General features: G+C 37.7%; 1 protein-coding gene and 1 pseudogene across 1 annotated transcript; both read right to left on the minus strand.

Moving 5' to 3' along the window:
* Window positions 1–1,392: 1,392 nt before the first annotated feature.
* LOC132630440 (L-type lectin-domain containing receptor kinase IV.1-like) lies at window positions 1,393–3,720 on the minus strand. The gene has a single exon (XM_060346008.1). It carries the CDS (start codon window positions 3,648–3,650, stop codon window positions 1,641–1,643), a length of 2,010 nt encoding a protein of 669 aa, XP_060201991.1. The 5' UTR covers window positions 3,651–3,720; the 3' UTR covers window positions 1,393–1,640.
* Window positions 3,721–4,730: 1,010 nt separating this feature from the next.
* The window catches only part of LOC132630334 (pre-mRNA-splicing factor ATP-dependent RNA helicase DEAH1-like), a 50,779-nt pseudogene continuing 36,447 nt past the window's right edge, over window positions 4,731–19,062 (minus strand).

Genomic DNA, 19,062 nt, shown 5'->3' on the forward strand with positions numbered 1-19,062 from the left:
TTGTAATCCTGAGTGACTTACTGTGTAAACAAAAAAGAGAGGAGAGATATAGTATAGTCGGTGAGGCTTTGTATTGAGAGGTTGTGTCATTGTTCGTTTATTTGGTGAGCGAGTGAAAACCAAAGAGTCGTTGTTGGTGAGCGAGTGAAAAACCAACTTTGTACGTTGTTGGTGAGCGTGTCAAAACCAAACCTTGTTCGTTGTTGGTGAGCGAGTGAAAACCAACCTTGTAAACGTTGGTGGTGAACGAGGAAAACCACAAAGGCTGTACTCAACTCAAACTATAAAGAGCTTAAAGAGATAACCTCCTTGCAACCCAAGGGGACTGGATTAGGATACCACATTGGTTCCGAACCAGTATAAAAATTCCTGGTGTCATTTATTTTATTGCTCTCATATTATATTCTGCACCCTTACTATTTATTGTGGTTTATACTTGTGCAAATCGAAGGATTGATAATTTTGTGCAGGCTGTCTCGCTATCAGTCGACTGACATCAAACAGTAGTCGACTAGATTTTTTAACAGGCTTACAATTCACCCCCATATACATTATCACAATATATTACCATTTGGCTTAAGGTACACCGTATACAGAAGAGGTGAAACCCCTTTTGCCAATGGAGTGAGCCATGTCCAATAAAACAGTCAAAACTATTTTAAATAGAAACACTGTTTTAGGTTCCCATTTACCTCCTTCAAGTCATTGTCTACAACACAATCACAAATGCCAGTTAGCAGCCACAGATGTTTTTCATTTTCATGTTCCTTTAAGATTTTAAGATATTCCAACATACTGATGTGATATTTCCCTTAAGGATACGTTGTCTTTGGGGACATTCTCATGAGTAATGTGGAACTATTCCTACATGTGTCTAAGAGTCGTTCAAAATTGTATATTTAATTTTAAGCTTATGATATGTTTGTTCTTTTGATGGTTCATTTGAAGTGTATTTTTGTGCATAACTCAATCAGATTTTTGGGCCTCATTATATCTTTGAGGTAATTTCCCTTTATTCTTTTTGTGTAAATTTGTGTGCCTCTTATAAAGCTTATTATTTGTGTATAATGTTGAGGTAATGGAAATATAAAAACTATGTCATATTTTTCAAGCTCAAGTCAAATCAAGTGGTGGATATTTTCCAACAAGAAGTAAATAGAAAACATGTTGTCCCTGGTCACTTTGAAAAGTTTTGCCATAACTTCCAAGGCACTGCAGTTTCTTTCTTTTTCACTTCAATTATTGAATTGTCTTCATATTTTAGAGTGAAAAGTGACATGACATCTTAATTGTATCAGTTAGGCAATCATGACAAGCCACAGAGTAAAATAAATTTTGTGAGTCTAATTTGTAAAGGGAGATATTTGCTGAGATATAGGAATAACAGAAACATTGTTGTATCAAAACAATTTTATTGAATTACATAAAGTGCAAATAATAATGCTTTGAACAGAAAAGCCATACTGAAAGCCTAAACATAAAATAGAGCAAATGAGAAAATTACATATATTTGATATTACCAATTATCTAATTGCTTAATGATAGTCTGCTACACTTAGCCACTACTAATATCATGAACACTACTAATATCATGAACCTCCTTATATCAGTCAATAATTTTAGTGCATAAACTTATTTAATTATCGACCTCCAGAAAGAAGGGAATTTGAAATGGAGGAAGAATAAGAACATGTCTTCTCCACAGAAGATGAGTGTGTCAAGGCCATCTCGTCGTAGCTATGAGTATGTGTAACAATAAGTCCAGCAGAACAAAGATTGAGCGACGCAAACTCCGGCAGAGCCACAGAGCCCTCTAAGTAGAGAATTATCTGTCGCATACTTGGCCTGTATGATGGCTCCAAAGAAGAACATAACAACCCAAGTTTTAACACTAACTCCACTTCCTCTGGCACAAAATCACATCCCATTTTAGGATCAACCACCTGAATAAGTTCACTTCTGCGCCAAAAAGAAAACACCCATTCTAGCAGAACAACTTCATCTGACGGTGCTTTTGGATCTATTGGCCTTTTCCCACAAGCAACCTCAAGCAAGAATGCGCCAAAAGAGAAGACGTCACTGCTAGTTGTAGCCTTGCCTGTTTTAGTATGCTCAGGGGCAAGGTAGCCGATGGTCCCCACTACATGAGTTGTATAAGGATCAGTACCATGATCATATAATCTTGCAAGACCAAAATCTCCTAATCTTCCATTGAATTCACTATCAAGTAAGACATTACTAGCCTTTATATCTCTGTGAACCACTACTTGCTCCCATTCTTCATGTAGATAAAACAGGCCTGAAGCCACACCTTTAATCACATGAAACCTTTGACTCCAACTTAGGATGCCTATTGGTTTTCCATACAGATACTTGTCTAAGCTTCCACTAGGCATGTACTCATAAACTAAGAGCAGCTCACCATTTCGCCGGCAATAACCAAGAAGGGGAACTAAATTCCTATGGCGTAAACGACCCATGCTGACAATTTCTGCAATAAAAGACCTCATTCCTTGTCTTGATTCATGAGACACCTTTTTTACTGCAATTTCCATTTTTGTACTAGGCAATACCCCTCTATACACACTACCAAATCCCCCACTACCCAATAGCTCCATCTCTTTGAAACCTCTGGTAGCCATGTACAATTCTTTGTACTTGAACCTGTGAGGTCCATATTCAAGTTCCCAGTCTTCAAGCAATTCAGCAAACTTCATTTTTCTTCTTGTGAGATAAACAACTCCAAAGGTAGAAACTAAAAGAACAACTACAAAAATCACAGGCAAGCCAATGGATAGAAGCCTTGATACCTTTTTAGGTCCGATTCGAGGAAGTTTTGGAAGCTTAGAAATATCAAGTCCTGCAGCCATGCCATTTATCTTGAAACTCCACCCCAGAATATAGTGAGATGATGCCACAGAGCCGGTGGCTGCTGAAAAACCGATATACATGGTCTGTTCCACTATAGGTGAAAGATCATAGGACAAAGACAAAAGTGGAGTGTTTTGTTTAGGTGCTGCGACGGGTGCTAAGGTAACGTGAATTTGCTTAGATGCAGCATCATATTCAACCCAAGCTTGCATTATCTGGCCGCTGATGAGAGTCATTTGAAATGGACGATCGTTACTAACATAATAACCTGCTGGCTTTGATACCTCAGATTTCATCTGATTGATGTTAATTCCAACATGGTTGTCATTAATGTCTTCAAATTCGCGACTCAGTATCGTATCAAACTCCACTGCAACAACATGGTTGGTGATGTTCCCATTGTTTTTGTCACTGAAAAGACCAATGTAATGTGATGGAAGACCTCCTGGAAGGCCTTTAGTTGGTTCCATAACAAAAGCCAAGCCATGACCACCCAAAGTTGGATATTCAGGTACCACGGCAAATACAAAACAGGTAGAAAAAGAATATGCTGGGCCATCTGAATTGTTCTTAAAGTTGATAGGATTAGGATTAAATGCATGGCCGGTCTTATGTGTGGTTGAATTAGTTAACTTCAGCAGCCCGTTAGAGGTTAACTTTGATAAGCCATCTACACTCATGTTTGCTGATTTGAATCCGTTATAAGCGAACTCAAATTCTGAGGCTGCAAGCTCAGATAGAGCACAAAATATAACTAGTAGAAACAAGGTGAAAGACATGGCTGAAAATACTAGTGCAATTTTTACTAAAGCTTATTGAACAACAGGAATTTGCGTTGCGTGTAGGTAGGTGTATATGTGCTTTAAATGGTGTATTTTATGTGTGGTTCTGCCTGAAGGAAAAGTCAACTAGACTTAAGTCTTGACAATATAATCTAACAACTACAATAAGGTTATTAAATTTTATTTTGAATTGACTTTTCTATTGAAAATACTAGTGCAATTTTTTCTAAAGCTTATTGAACAACAGGAATTTGCGTTGCGTGTATGTAGGTGTATATGTGCTTTAAATGGTGTATTTTATTTTGTGGTTCTGCCTGAAGGAAAAGTCAACTAGACTTAAGTCCTGACAATCTAATCTAACAACTACAAGTAAGGTTATTAAATTTTGTTTTGAATTGACTTTTCTACTGAAAGCAACAAAACCTTAAAGATTACTGTCTGTTACACCATTCATGGCAAGAAATTTGCGAATTTTAGCTACATCATAATACAAATATCTGAAAGTAGCCAACAGCTTTTGGCCACGTAGTTATGTTCTCTAAACCAAGAAAAGCTTCAAAAAAACACTATGATCACAAAATCCTGCAGTTGATGAAATTGACAGCTGAAAACCTTTAACATCTCTCTCAGAAAGCTTGATCAGAGCTCTTTTATCCTAATATATAATGTATCGTCCAAATTTCACAACCTTTTTATACAGTTTGTTAAACATATCTAGATAAAAATTTGAATGTGAATCATGCTATGATTCTTATCAAATTGATAAAGTAAGATAACAATCCATTTACTATGCCATTCTCCAAGTATTGATCTATTTGTCATTTTAGAATTGTAGACTTGGTCTTGGGGATTAGGATTTAGTTTTCTAGTCTTCAAAGTTTTTGGTTAGTCAGCTATAAGCATACTTACTCTATCAAATTATCTATTTTCGTCATTTATGAAATTCTCATGTAAACCATTTTAATCTCGTTAGCAATGTACCAAAAAGAAGAATATGAGAAGTTTATATTCTTCATATGCCACTATAACCCAAATAATGAGGATGAAAGAAAGCATAAGCTATATCTACAGGAAAAGTTATGAAGAAATAAAACGAATTAGCAGCCGAGAAAAGGAATTAGACAGTTGCGCTTCCTTGTGCAACATAATGGATAGAATAAGCAATGTACAGAGAATTACAGCCGTAAATCTATAAAAATCCAAAAAATAATGAAGAATCTACAAAATGATACAGCTATCTGATTCATGTCAGTTAATGTGAATGGACTTTCCTCTGTTAGCAGAATCCTCCTGCCTAGCAGTATAATGACAGATTTCCAAATCCTAGCATAAGCTAATCTCTTGAAAATGCTCTTTTCACTTGCAAAAATAGGAGTTGATCCTAAGAAGCACGGCCAATTCCGCGAGGCATTTTCTTGTGGGGTCCAGTCCCCTATCCCATATTTTAAGGAAGGAAGATTTTTCTTCCTTTGACAAAATCACATTGGTAGCAATTGTGGAATTGACCAACAAGTTAATTCTTTTGTTTACATAGTCGTGATGTAAGCGCTTACCTCATCTTAATCGTGATGTAAGCGCTTACCTCATCTTAGTCGTGATGTAAGCGCTTACCTCATCACAGTCGTGATGTAAGCGCTTACCTCATCATAGGAAATTCATTCCTATAAATAGGCGGCTTATGGTTCATTTGTAAGATCACCAAGATCATTTGCTATACACACCAAAATCTCAGACAATACATCTGAGTGAGAGCAAAGTGAGGTGTTCCATAGACTGTGAGAAAATAGTCTGTGAAGAAAAATAGAGTGTGAGTGATATTGTAGTAAGGTGGGAAATCAAAAGAGTGTTATTTCTTTTGTGGGTGTAGTGGTCTTAGGAGTATTTATACTCGTTACTACACAGTGTAAAATTCCTTACTATAGTGATATCAGCTGCTCCTCTTGGCCGTGGTTTTTTTCCGTATTCAGAAGGGTTTCCACGTAAAATCTTGGTGTCATTATTGTTGCATTTTATTCTTGCTGATTTAACCATAACTTAGTGTTCCGCGTTTATCACTAATACCGTGAATATTATTTTGCGGGTCTATTTTATTCCCATCAAGTGGTATCAGAGCCAAGGTTCTGTCTGAGTATGCTCTGTGGTTGCAGCACAGTCTGAACTTCGACATCAGAAAAGAATTACTTTGGTCTTCGAATAAAATAGTATTTGTATTTGTGATAAACAATGGAAGCCAACACTAGTAGAATGGTTACTTTGAGTGGCGTAAATTATGCCATTTGGAAGGGCAAAATGGAAGATTTGCTCTATGTCAAGAATTTTCATCAACCTGTCTTTGGAAATAAAAAGCCTGATAATAAATCAGATGAAGAGTGGAATTTGTTGCATCGGCAGGTTTGCGGCTTTATTAGACAGTGGGTTGACGATAATGTGTTGAACCATATTTCTGTAGAGGCACATACTCGAACCCTATGGGAGCATCTTGAAAGTTTGTATGCTCGAAAAACTCGTAACAACAAGATGTATGCAATGGTATGAACTCGACCATATATTGCTCATGCAGTTGGTATTGTTAGCAGATTTCTCGAAAATTCAGGGAAAGAGCATTGGGAAGCTGTGAAGTGGATACTCAGGTATCTAAGAGGAAGCTCAGATGAATGCTTGTGTTTTGGAGGATCAAATCCAATTTTGAAGGGCTATATAGATTCTGATATGGCAGGTGACCTTGATAACAGAAAATCCACTACCGGATATCTGTTTTTTTTTTTTTTTCAGGGGGGGCTATACCATGGCAGTCGAAGTTGCAGAAGTGTGTCGCACTGTCAGGTATCATTGGATTCGTGAACAAGTGGAGAGTGAATTGTTCCAGGTCAAGAAGATTCACATGAGTGAAAATCCTACAGATATGCTGACCAAGGCGGTACCGAGAGACAAGTTCGAATCGTGCAAAGAACTTGTCGGCATGCACTCAAATTAGAAGCAAGTGTACCCTCCTTCAGGTGAATGGGACTGGAGGGGGAGATTTGTGGGGTCCAGTCCCCTATCCCATATTTTAAGGAAGGAAGATTTTTCTTCCTTTGACAAAATCACATTGGTAGCAATTGTGGAATTGACCAACAAGTTAATTCTTTTGTTCACATAGTCGTGATGTAAGCGCTTACCTCATCTTAGTCGTGATGTAAGCGCTTACCTCATCTTAGTCGTGATGTAAGCGCTTACCTCATCTTAGTCGTGATGTAAGCGCTTACCTCATCACAGTCGTGATGTAAGCGCTTACCTCATCATAGGAAATTCATTCCTATAAATAGGCAGCTTATGGTTCATTTGTGAAATACTAAGATCATTTGCTATACACACCAAAATCTCAGACAATACATCTGAGTGAGAGCAAAGTGAGGTATACCATAGACTATGTAAGAAAATAGTCTATGAAGAAAAATAGAGTATGAGTGATATTGTAGTGAGGTGGGAAAATCAAAAGAGTGTTATTTCTTTTGAGGGTGTAGTGGTCTTAGGAGTATTTGTACTCGTTACTACACAGTGTAAAATTCCTCGCTATAGTGATATCAGTTGCTCCTCTTGGCCGTGGTTTTTCCCTTTTTCAGAAGGGTTTCCACGTAAAATCTTGGTGTCATTATTGCTGCATTTTATTCTTGCTGATTTAACCATAACTTAGTGTTTCGCGTTTATCACTAATACCGTGAATATTATTTTTGCGGATCTATTTTATTCCCATCATTTCTTTGAGCTAGAGTCTTCAACATCTTTAAACAGATAGTAATGAGGAGCTATTTCTACAAGCCATTCCGGTTTCAGCTCAGTAACCTGTCGCATGTACTCCTTACTCATCAAGACCAGCTCATGGTAGACAACCCATCTAGGAAGTGCCTGCGCTAAACTTGAGCTCGGGTGAATGTTGACTGTTGACTGTTTGGGGATGTTTAACAGTTCAGTAAGATCCAGCCTTTTGTAATCTTGCTAAGTGCGGGAAAAATCCTGATGTTATAGACTTCTTTATAGATTCCAAGTCATTAATATTTGAAGTCAACTCAATTTCCACTCTTTCCAGAAGTCCTTCCAATTGATCTCGAATATCCTTAATTTTCTTCATGCTTCGGACTTGGATGTAATTCTCATAACACCATTGTGTTGAAAATGTCGTCTCCTTCCAGGAATTATAAACCTTTAGCAGAGCGATATGATCCCCCACGTTGCCTGTATGAAAATTCATCCATTTGTTGTCCGCGTGTACTTGTTTGTCATTTGGGTGATAGAAGATTGAATTCCCTACCGAAAGCATTGCAAGAATACTTATTATTTCATCAGAACACTTGTATTTGTCAGAACCAACAATCTTCTTGGACATCATGTATCTAGAGGAAACTCAGCCATTCTTCTACCTGTTGTTGTTAACTCACCGAGCTTATTAAGGGCACCAAGGGAAAAGAGCAGTTCCAGTGCTTTAAGTAGTGATTCTGATGGTGGAGGGGGGGGGGGGGGGGTCCATGAACTCGAAATTCATCAAGTCCATAGTCCCAATCCCAAGGCTCTTGAGAGAGAGCACAACATTTGCAAGGTTGGTCCTTTGTATTTCCGGGGCTGTGTTATCTGCCAACTCATTCATGTAATTATCTGCTGTGTATAATCGAAAGCACTTTCCAGGACCCGTTCTTCCAGATTGACCAGCCTGTTGGTTGGCAGACGCCTTAGATATATGAGTGACCTGCAAGGACTCCATACCTATCCGAGGGTTGTAAGACTTCATCTTAGAAAATCCTGGATCGATAACATATTTAATCCCATCGATCGTCAATGGTGTTTCAGCAATATTTGTAGCCAGGACAACCTTATGAACCCCTTCAGGAGTGGGCTCACATATCTTAGCTTGTAATTTTGTTGGCAAATTTGCATATATCGAGCAAATTATCAGCTCAGCAATTTTTGCCCCCAGACCCCTTATCCGATGCGTAATGATCTCCTCCGCTGTTTCAATCTCCTCCTGCCCAGTCAAAAAGATTAATATATCACCAGGTGGTTGAGTTACATGGATATGAAGAGAGGTTACGACTGCTGCATCCATGTAATCCGCCCCTTGCGCTTTTGTATAGTGTATCTCAACTGGAAATCGCCTTCCAGGAATTTTAAAAATTGGAGCACAGTCAAAATAATCACTGAACTTCTCTGCATCTAGAGTGGCACTTGATATAAGCAATTTCAGACCAGGCCGAAAACGTGCAATATCCTTGACAAACCAAACAAAATGTCAGTCGAAAGTGTTCTTTCGTGAGCCTTGTCAAGCATAAGGACACTATAGCTGGCTAAATCAGGCTCACAAAGATACTCTCGTAGCAACATCCCGTCAGTCATGTATTTAAGAATCATTTTCTCTGAAGTGCAGTCTTCAAAATGTATGGAGTAGCCAACCTCATTGCTGAGTTTCACTCCCATTTCTTGAGAAACACGTGCAGCAACTCGACTAGGCTGAGTACATCCAATTTTCCCCCGTTTAGTATATCCTGCCTCGTGTAGATACTGTGGTATCTGAGTAGCCTTTCCAGAGCCCGTTTCTCCAACAATAACAACAACCTGATGATCATTAATAGCTTGGAGCAGATCATCCCTGTAGTGATAAATTGGTAGTGTCTTCCTATCCTCCTGAAGTTTTTCCAAAGCTGATCTAGCTATAGATTTTTCTATCGACTTGGTAAGACTTTGTTGATCAACATTAACACCATCCATTACTGCTTCCTCTATTGGCCTTCGTACACAAATTTATATTCCTCAGATCTTGGTATTCTACTTTTTGACCCAAATTTAAGAGTAGCTTTCGCAATTTGATGTTCTTCCCATGCTTCTTGTTCTGCAAAAGGGTTCATCTTTCCAGCAGCATCTGAATACCTGTCATGTTGCGAAGCCACTGAAAATCTCTTTTTCTGATTTACACCACCTTCATGATCATACACATCAGGCATCCTATACTTGCCCATATCATCAGTATCTTCTGATTTCTTCTTAACTAGCTCATAGATCTTTTGCTTATGTCTTAGTTCGCATCTTTCTGCTTGATAAAACCTATGAGTTCACCCTTTTCGTGTTCACCACCAGAAAGTTTACCAAAACAGTCTAAGGGACCTGGTTCCTAAGCTGTTTTCACAAATAATGATGGAAAGTAAATAAGACAAGATATTTGCGTGGAAAACTCCCCGCTCAAAGGATTAAAAACCACGACCTACTCCAGTAGGATTTCCAACTTCACTAAACTGAGGAATGTTCAGATTACAACCTATAGCAACCTAGGAATTAAACTCTTAATTCCTCTCCCTTACAATGTCCCTATTGTAAGCAACTCTCGACTACCACTAGCCAAGCAAACTAATACACCTTGCCTATACCTAGACAAGTGTACCACTCAAAGGTTAAGTAGGTGAACAACCCACAAACACGCTCTGAGAATTCAAACTAATACACCTAGACTAACTCTAGCCTAGTGTACCACTCAAAACTTGTAAAGAGAAACTTCTTACAAGCAAGTTCCTTTGAAGTCAAGCACCTATGAATAGCTTCTTAAACGAGAAGAGTAGGTTTACAATTTATGGAACAAAGACTCAACAACCTAAGGACTTGAGGCATCTTCAGTTCAGGGACTTGGTCCTTTGGCTTGTTAAGGCTTTGTCCTTGAGAGCACCTTGAGAGGGGTGGCCGCTGTTATACCCCATTTTAACCGAAGTCAAAATGATTTACAACATCCCGGTAATTCCGGGGTTAATTAAAGTTAGGGAGTCGCCACCTAATTATTTATGGTAAATTAGGACACCTAAAGTTCATTAAAATTATTTTCTAAAGTTAACTCCGTTTTAAGGTCTACTAACTTGAGATTCTAGGTAAGGGTTCAATTAATCTAAAGAGAAAGTATTAAGCACCCTTTAAGATCCATTAAAAAATGGTTAACCGACCGGACTTAGAGTTAATTAAAAGGTTAAGTGGGTAACTAGTTAATTTGAAAAAAAGAAATACTTTGTGCTCCTTAGATTGACTGAAGTAACAGTACTCCCAAAAATGATTCTTGATTAGAAGTTGAAAAAATGAAACAAGGTTCAGCTTTTCAAATACATTTCATAAAAAGAAGGTAGTTAAAACTTAAAAGTGAGCCAAGGCTAAACGTGGTTGTAGATTTAAAGGACTCACTTTCATCATATTATGATGAATTCGAAGCCAAAGTGGGTCAAGTGAAATTGATGATTTTCTAAAGTAAACAAATGACTCAAAGACGAAGACCATTTAATTTCATTTATTCAAACAGATGACATTTTGGAAAAAAAAAAGGGGGGGGGGGGGGGGGGGGGGGAAATTGAGGCTTAAGAAAAAAAAACGCACTCTTGATTAAAGGAAATACCTAAGTGATCAAATAAGTATTCTAATGTCAATTTGGAGAAAGACCCCGCATAATTAAGCAAAGTAGAATTATTGACGACTAATAATCACAACACAAATAAAATAGCAATCACTCCAGCAAATAAGCAACATCAATGAATGAAAGGGGATGAAGTAAAGCCATATTTGGCTCCTGTAGAAAAGCGAAGTTTTCAGCGGTTCGCCATTTGGCTCGCCCCTCTCTTTCTTTCTGTTCGGAGGCATTTCGAGGGACTGAGAGGCATAAAGGAGGATGTGGATGCACATTTCAAGCCTTTGCGGGGTGACGTCGAGTCTTAAAGTAAGACTCTTCGACTCCGGTGTGTCATGCAAAAGAAAAGAAAAGAAAAAGTAAGATTAGAGCACGACATAATTTTTATAATATACGCGATCATCATACATGGAAAACTTAAAGATAATTATCATATGCGAAAGAAATGTCCCGCCCAAAACAAAAGCTTACAGCCGAAACTAATGACCTATGAAAAACAGATAAAATGGGCAGTAAGGCCCAAATACCTGTCACGACCCAACCCCGTAGGCCGTGACTAGTACCCGATCTGGGCACCCAAACACATCTATCAAATGCTATCTCAAATTTTTATCAAACGCATTCAAGTATATAGCAGAAGCCATCAAGGCTATATTTCAAATTTAGACAATTTCCAGAAAAATTTTGGCAGAGTTTCCTTTGTTTTTCGGACTATCCAAAATAACCCTGTACACAGCAAATACCAACAAAGGCCACACAGGGCCAACAGAACAACATATACATGTGCGAGCCGACAAGGCTGCCATAAACATATAAAAAATGCATGCCGACAAGGCTGCCATAACGAAGGAGATCATATGGACACAACTGTACAGAAGTAGGCACACACACCCACAAATAAGTCTACAGACCTCTAAACAGACCAAACGAATCATATGGCAGAACAGGGCCCCACCGTACCCGGAACAAATATATATACATACATAACGAACAAAAGTATATACCAAAAGTGTATGCTCTGAAATGAGAAGAGCACTCCAAACAGCTGATAGGGATGTCCTAAACTGGGGGATCACCGAACTGTGCGTCTGTACCTGCGGGCATGAAACGCAGCCCCCGAAGAAAGGGGGTCAGTACGAAATATGTACTGAGTATGCAAAGCAGAATGTACAGAAAGCAAATCTGAGACGTAACGAAATGGGGGTATCGAACATAAGTGCAAATTCAATCTTATCAAATTATTTAGTTTCAAATATGTAAATCATGCATAGGGTACAGAAGAATATGGTCGCCCGCCTATCGATAGCGCCATAACACAGCATAACACCAGAAAGATTTCAAATCTCCGTGTCCCCGTCTCATATCACATCACAACATAACGCCATACACAGCATAACACCAAATATAGATGGAACCCGACCGTCTTTTGCGAGTAGCTCGGTGGACCATAAACACAGCATAACTCCGGAGTATATCAAAATGCGTACGATAACATAACCGGCCCGGGACTCGGCGAAGGGAATAACAAAATGCACGAATAGAGTCGTGAGTAGTCATATGCATAAAATCAATATCATAAATTCAAACATAAGCAAAACGATCATATTTGAAAATCGAATAGTAGTCTTAACAAATTCTTTCAAAATCTCCTGAATTTCATAAAAGGAAGTCGCGGGACCCACGGGTGGGTATTTACCCAAGTCGGGCCCGCTTATGAAAAACATACTCGTTATACGTAATGCAAAATTTTATAAAAATATATTGGAGCAATCCGAGCATTTATGTGAAAGATATGGCATTCGGATATTTCGAAGTTCCTTAAAGTGAAACCTTTTTGCGCAAAGTTCGAAAAGCGATTTTTCAAATACATAAAGGTTCATATTTCATCAGATCATACATAAGAGTGCCAAAGAACGTACACGGATCATAACATGCTCGGATTTCGGATTTGGAAGTTTCCTTAAGGCTCTAATTTAGCCTATAAAAACTAAGACATGCCAAAAAGAAAGGAAGTTGCCTTACATACCTCGAACGCACTCAAGATAGCCAATCTTAAGTAAATATCCAATCTACGCCTCGGGCTCCCCAAGGTCTACAATACGCCAACGAACACCAAACATTAGATAAGGGCATTTAGCCATTCATTCCAGCTAATCATTAAATTCTACAGAAAAATTCGGCAGCACTTCCCCTGTAATTAGGCCATCCCGAGAATTTAACTCGGCCATATCAATCAACAACAACCACAACAACCAACCTAACAACATTAATAATTAATCCGAAAGGTAATTCAACAATAATAGCTCTCTTGCCATCATTTATCAATTTTCATAAATTCAATTCGACGACTTACCTTCAAGCCCAAAATCGACACTTATATGCTCACCTACTAACCCGAACCCATACCAACAATATTTAAAGACATTCTAAGCAATTCATACAACATTTCCAACAATCCCAAAATTTTCTCCAATTTAGCCGAGAACAGCCCCTAAACCCGAGGCACTCACTTTACACATTCCTCATTTTCAAATCATGATTTGCACCCACAATTCACATTCTAACAATGCTATTCATCAATATACAAAATTACATTGAATATACAGTATCCTCCAAAACAGTCCGCAACAACTACAACATCAATTTGAGTCATTAAACGTTCATTTCCAACATAGAATTCATAGCGACGACGACTAAACATTAAGCGATATTAATTCAATTCTCGCTACAATAATGGCCTACCTTCGGCCATAACCTCCCACCAACATACAAAGATGATTCCCATTCATTTCTTCACTTACAACGATCACAACATGCTAATCAAGCTTTAATTCATAATTCCAACACCACACAACACACACCCCTTACACACAACTCATTTCCAACATATTCTTTTTCATGATATTCATCTAAATTAACATACTACAAGATAAAAACAACCTCTATAACACATAAAACATAGAGAAATCTTACCTTTTCTCTTCAATCCCACAATAGGCTAGGGTTTTCCAAGGATGAAAAATAAAGGGTTGATCGCTCAAACGACACCTCCACGCTACTTAGGGACCTCAATATAGTGGGTTTACATCAAGGAATTAATTTTGGAAGATCTAGAAATGGGACTTGGTTTATTTGTTTTTTAAGTTGGCCGAGAGCCTTCTTTTGTGTGGTGTTCTTCACCCTTTTTGTTTCTAAGTGTAAAAAAAAAATGAAGCAAATGAATACTAGTAGTCATCTTTTATGCTAGCAAGACTTGGTCAAGGGTTCATGGCCCACTCCATGTGTTGGATTAATTAAAAGATGACACAACAATTGTGTGGGCACCACTTTAATGCCACACGGCCAAGGGCCAAATAATTCATGATTTCCAACTTCCAATTTTATCACTTTTGGTCCCAAATTTTCCTAATTGTTCCATGCCAACAAATTCATGCACAACTTATGACTTAAATAAAATCAAAGATAAAAAATCCCGACTTTGTATCCCGAAATAATCTTGGCCTTAAATTATCATAGCTCATCCGGGTTGTCCCAATATGTAAAAACACGGGACGTAACAATACCAAACAAAGCAGTCAAATGAAAACAGGGGCAGGCCCAATAACGTGTCCAAGCAACAAAAGAAACAAATAAAGTAAGGCAGTTTCAGTTTCCAAAATAAACGACTCATGTATATACCGGGTATACTCTCATGTATACTGTCGCACCCCAGTCCTGATAGGGCATGATGGGCACCCGACCCTTTACTTAGAGCCGAGCGAACCCGCTGGTTCTCGTTATATTCATAATCTCACTGGACTCTTAAATCACGAAATGAATGCATGATGAAAGCTTTTAAAAAAAACATTTTTTTCGTCTTTCTCAAATCAAGTAAAATCTGTAATCATATGAAATTTGTGACATAATGCATAATGATACATCAGCTTGCAGAGTCGCTTGTGAGACTGACATGCTATATACGTGACTCTGTCTGCAAAGTCTCTAACATAAATCAATATACCATAACATAGATACTCTGACTCGGCAACACTCTGGAAAGAAATGGAGCTCGCCAATCCAGCTGGAGCATCTTCTAGCAATATCCTCTACTCATCTGTATACACCTGCGTGGCATGAAACGCAGCGTCCACAAGAAGGGACGTCAGTACGAACAATATACTGAGTATGTAAGGCATGAGTAACAACATAACATAGATATGAAAAGTAACAAGGAATAAGAAAGACAACCTGTACATCTGAATGCCTCGTAAGGCGGATGTCATGCATGCTTAGCCTTTTAAAAAAACATTTTATACATATACATAGTACCATGCCCGGCCATTAAGGCTCGGTGTCATATATATATAGTATCATGCCCAGCCATTAAGGCTCGGTATTATCATCATTAGCCCGCGTCCGGGCCTCCAGCGTCCGGGGCAATATCATAACATGCCCACTGCAGTGGTGTGCACATCTACGTGCCATGCCCGGCTGACTATAGCGCGACGCGGTGTGAGAAAATACATACATATATATAAAGCATGCATAAGAGCCCAATCAAAAGCCACAACTATATCGGAGTGACGGAAGGTCGGTAGCCTCCGATTGTATTATGTATCAATCATCATCGTTTATCCCACCTTGAAGGAACAAGGGTCATAAGGTGAGATTACCAACAATGAAGGAAATTGAGAAATTGCAAAGTAAGCTCAATCACCTCATAATAATATCAAGCTCATGTACATGGAAATCTCTACGAATAAAAATCATCTCATAATAACATGAAATCCGTATGCCTTGGAGCTTGGATAAATAAATCCCTCATAATCATCGTAGGAAAAATATTCTCATCTTTGACATCATCATTATCATTATGGAAACAGGTTCATCGTTGTTATCACAAGAGCTCATGGAGCCATAAATCTCTTATTTAGAAAATACGAGCATTTTGGAAGACATTTATGAATTATCAGGAAAGGAATTATGCCTGGGAGTCATAAACATCTAACTTTTGAAAACAAGGAAGATATGGAAACGTTTATGAAGCCATAACCTCGGAATCATGCCTTTGAAAGAAAGGGACGAGCCTTAACATACCTGGAAGACAATTTCCCGACATAACTTACTTCCTGCCTTGCAATTCACTTAAGATCATTCGTAGCCTCGTAATCTACATATACAACCATTCATACCATTGTTAGGCTCGTCATCATGCTCGTCTCAAAACCTTATTTAAAATCCTTTTAGCTTCTGTCGAAATTCGGGCAGCATCTCCCCTGTTTATATGCCTAGCCCGAAATCATAATATCAACAACCAATCAAAAAAAACAATACCAACATCATCAATACCATTATCCATGCCAATATATCTCCTAAAACATCCCACACGATGTTATCTAAATTTCTCAAAAAAACCAACTTGTGATACGACTATTTAATTACTTTATTTCCGTAAAGAAGCCGAAATTAATACTAATAATAACAACAACAATACCGTCAACATTCTACAAGATAATTATATATATTTTCATCCAAAATTCTCTTCAAACCTCAATCCATAAGCCAACAACAACAACACAACAACTACAACTTTTATTTCTTGCAAATATTCCTTAATCAAGGTTGGTAAAGAGAAAGATTCAATGATTCATACCTTATATTTACTAAAGTAGCAAGATATTCAATAGACACTTGTTTCCAAGCTCAATCCAACACCAATTGAAATTATAATCGCGTCTACACGTTACCGGGCCTCGCTTAATGATCCGTAGCTTGAATTTTTCTCATAATCCTCACTTTTGTGTGGCACAAAAGCCCTCTTGGTTGCTGAAAATTCTGGAACATTTTAGAGGATTTTTTATGAAGAAAAATGGGATTTTAATCCCTTTTATAGTGGTTAAGTCGGCAGTACTGTAGCAGCCCTGTTTCTGCGTTGACAGCTCAGTTTTAACGTCTATAATTCTCTACTCCGATTTCCTATCAACGAGCGGCCTGTTGCGTTAGAAACTAGACTCAGCGATCTTCATTTTAGGCTTTTGAAACACCTTAAAACTCCTAATATACTAGGATATATGCCCCTCCAAAGTTGAGTAAAAAAATCTGCCCAACATTTCTCAAATTTTCGTCGAACTTATTTTCTTCAATTTGCTTGATCTCGAAATCTTCCGAAACTATCCATACATGATATTTATCATTTATTATACATGATAATGGCCATGTTCTTGTGTTTCAAAATAGTCTTTCCCGATTACGACTTACGGGATCACAATCATCCTTTACTTAAACAATATACTTAATAATGTCTCGTTCCTCATACTCCAAAATGGTTTTACCTAGTCGTAACTCGACATACTTACATTCAAATTCAACCAGTGCTTCTCCGAGATACGGGGTGTAACATATACATCATAATGTATCCATGAGTTTCACATTCATGTAGTAAACAACTGCCAATTCCTATCATGCCAATACAAATCAAAAGAAAAAGGTTTATCAGAAAGCAAAGAGATTTACAGTATGGGAAAATGCTAAAACTACGTTTGTCATAGTCAAGAAAGCTACACAACTAAGCAAACACATAATTCATAGAAGAAGTTTTGAACCACTTTTAGATATAGCAGGACCAACTCAATCTCAAGATAGGCATACGAAGCCTTCTAAGGCAAGAACATGGCCAAACATGTCACATATCAATTCTCAGAGAAAGGTTTATGCTAGCTTTGAATTTTGTCGAACAAATAGGTTGAGTTTTCATCAAGATAGGATAACTTGAGTCATGTATGAACAAATGATGGCACACAGAAGTTGATAGCAGGAAACTATAAATATGAAAAGGCATCATTGGCTACTACCATGGATGAAGTATACTTATTTCCAAATGAGTTATGGACTACCTTAATAGACTAAAAGTGACTTTGATCAACACATAAAAACAACCCAAACACTTTTAAACTATCACTGAATGCACCACAGACCCCAAGATTTCAGATTAACTAAAGAAAAAAAAAGTAGGGAATGTTCATTAAAGGACAAAAATCTCTTCACTCAGTGTTAGGTAAATTCCAGGCAGTTTTTATGTTAAACTGGATGAAGACAAGTTTAAAGGTTATGTTACAGTCTTAAAATAGTATTTCAAGTTCATTTTTTACGTGTGAGACTTTCACAATTATTTTGAAAACATATTGAAGACACCTGTTAAGTTAAAAAAAAAAACTCTCATGAATCATTAAGAGAGTAGACAGTCAGACATTTAAGCCAGTCATGACCAAGGTCCACACACCACAATTTAAACTCTTTTCATAGGAACCGAGAAGTTATCAAAAATGTCAAACTACAAAGTCATGTAAGGGGAACTAACTGTTTCTCAATTTAGTATGTAACATCAGTTTTAACCCACGACTAAACCATTTTTTACTGCATCCTAACAACAAGAATGAACACATAATATTTTGACTACAAATTCATGAAATCTATTTGCATAGCCTTTCATTTTTTCATAGGAACCAGATTCAAAACTTAAGTTAAGCATCATGTTCAAACTGAATCATTTGTCAAGGGATTGGGATCAACACAGGGCAACACATAACACTCGTTAAAGTCGACTATCCAACGGACAAATCACATAATCACATTAGTAACTAAGCTAAACAAACTGAACGTGATAACCAAGCTAAATAGGACATAAATACCACACTAAACACAGATGACTCGATAAAACTATACTAAATACGATAACTGAACTAAGCAGAGGATAAACACCACACTAAACATAAATAACTAAACTAAATTATACTAAACATGGTAACTAAACTAAACGGAAGATAAACATTACCCTAAAACATGATAATTAAACTAGACAGGCAACAGAAAATAGACATAGCAAGACCAAATTAAACACATAAAACGCTAAAACACACAGAGGAATGTAAACTGCAATAAGATAAAAAGAATAAAGGATTGATGACCTTCCTCGTGTGCAGTGAACAGGGTGTGGGGTTTAGATCTATGCTCGAACACGACGAACCCAAACTC

The sequence above is a fragment of the Lycium barbarum genome, chromosome 3 (genome assembly GCF_019175385.1).
Source record: "Lycium barbarum isolate Lr01 chromosome 3, ASM1917538v2, whole genome shotgun sequence".
Classification (NCBI taxonomy): domain Eukaryota; kingdom Viridiplantae; phylum Streptophyta; class Magnoliopsida; order Solanales; family Solanaceae; genus Lycium; species Lycium barbarum.

Bases quoted from the DNA above. Each gene is read 5' to 3' on its own strand.
- LOC132630440 (XM_060346008.1), bottom strand. From the start codon at position 3,650: ATGTCTTTCACCTTGTTTCTACTAGTTATATTTTGTGCTCTATCTGAG.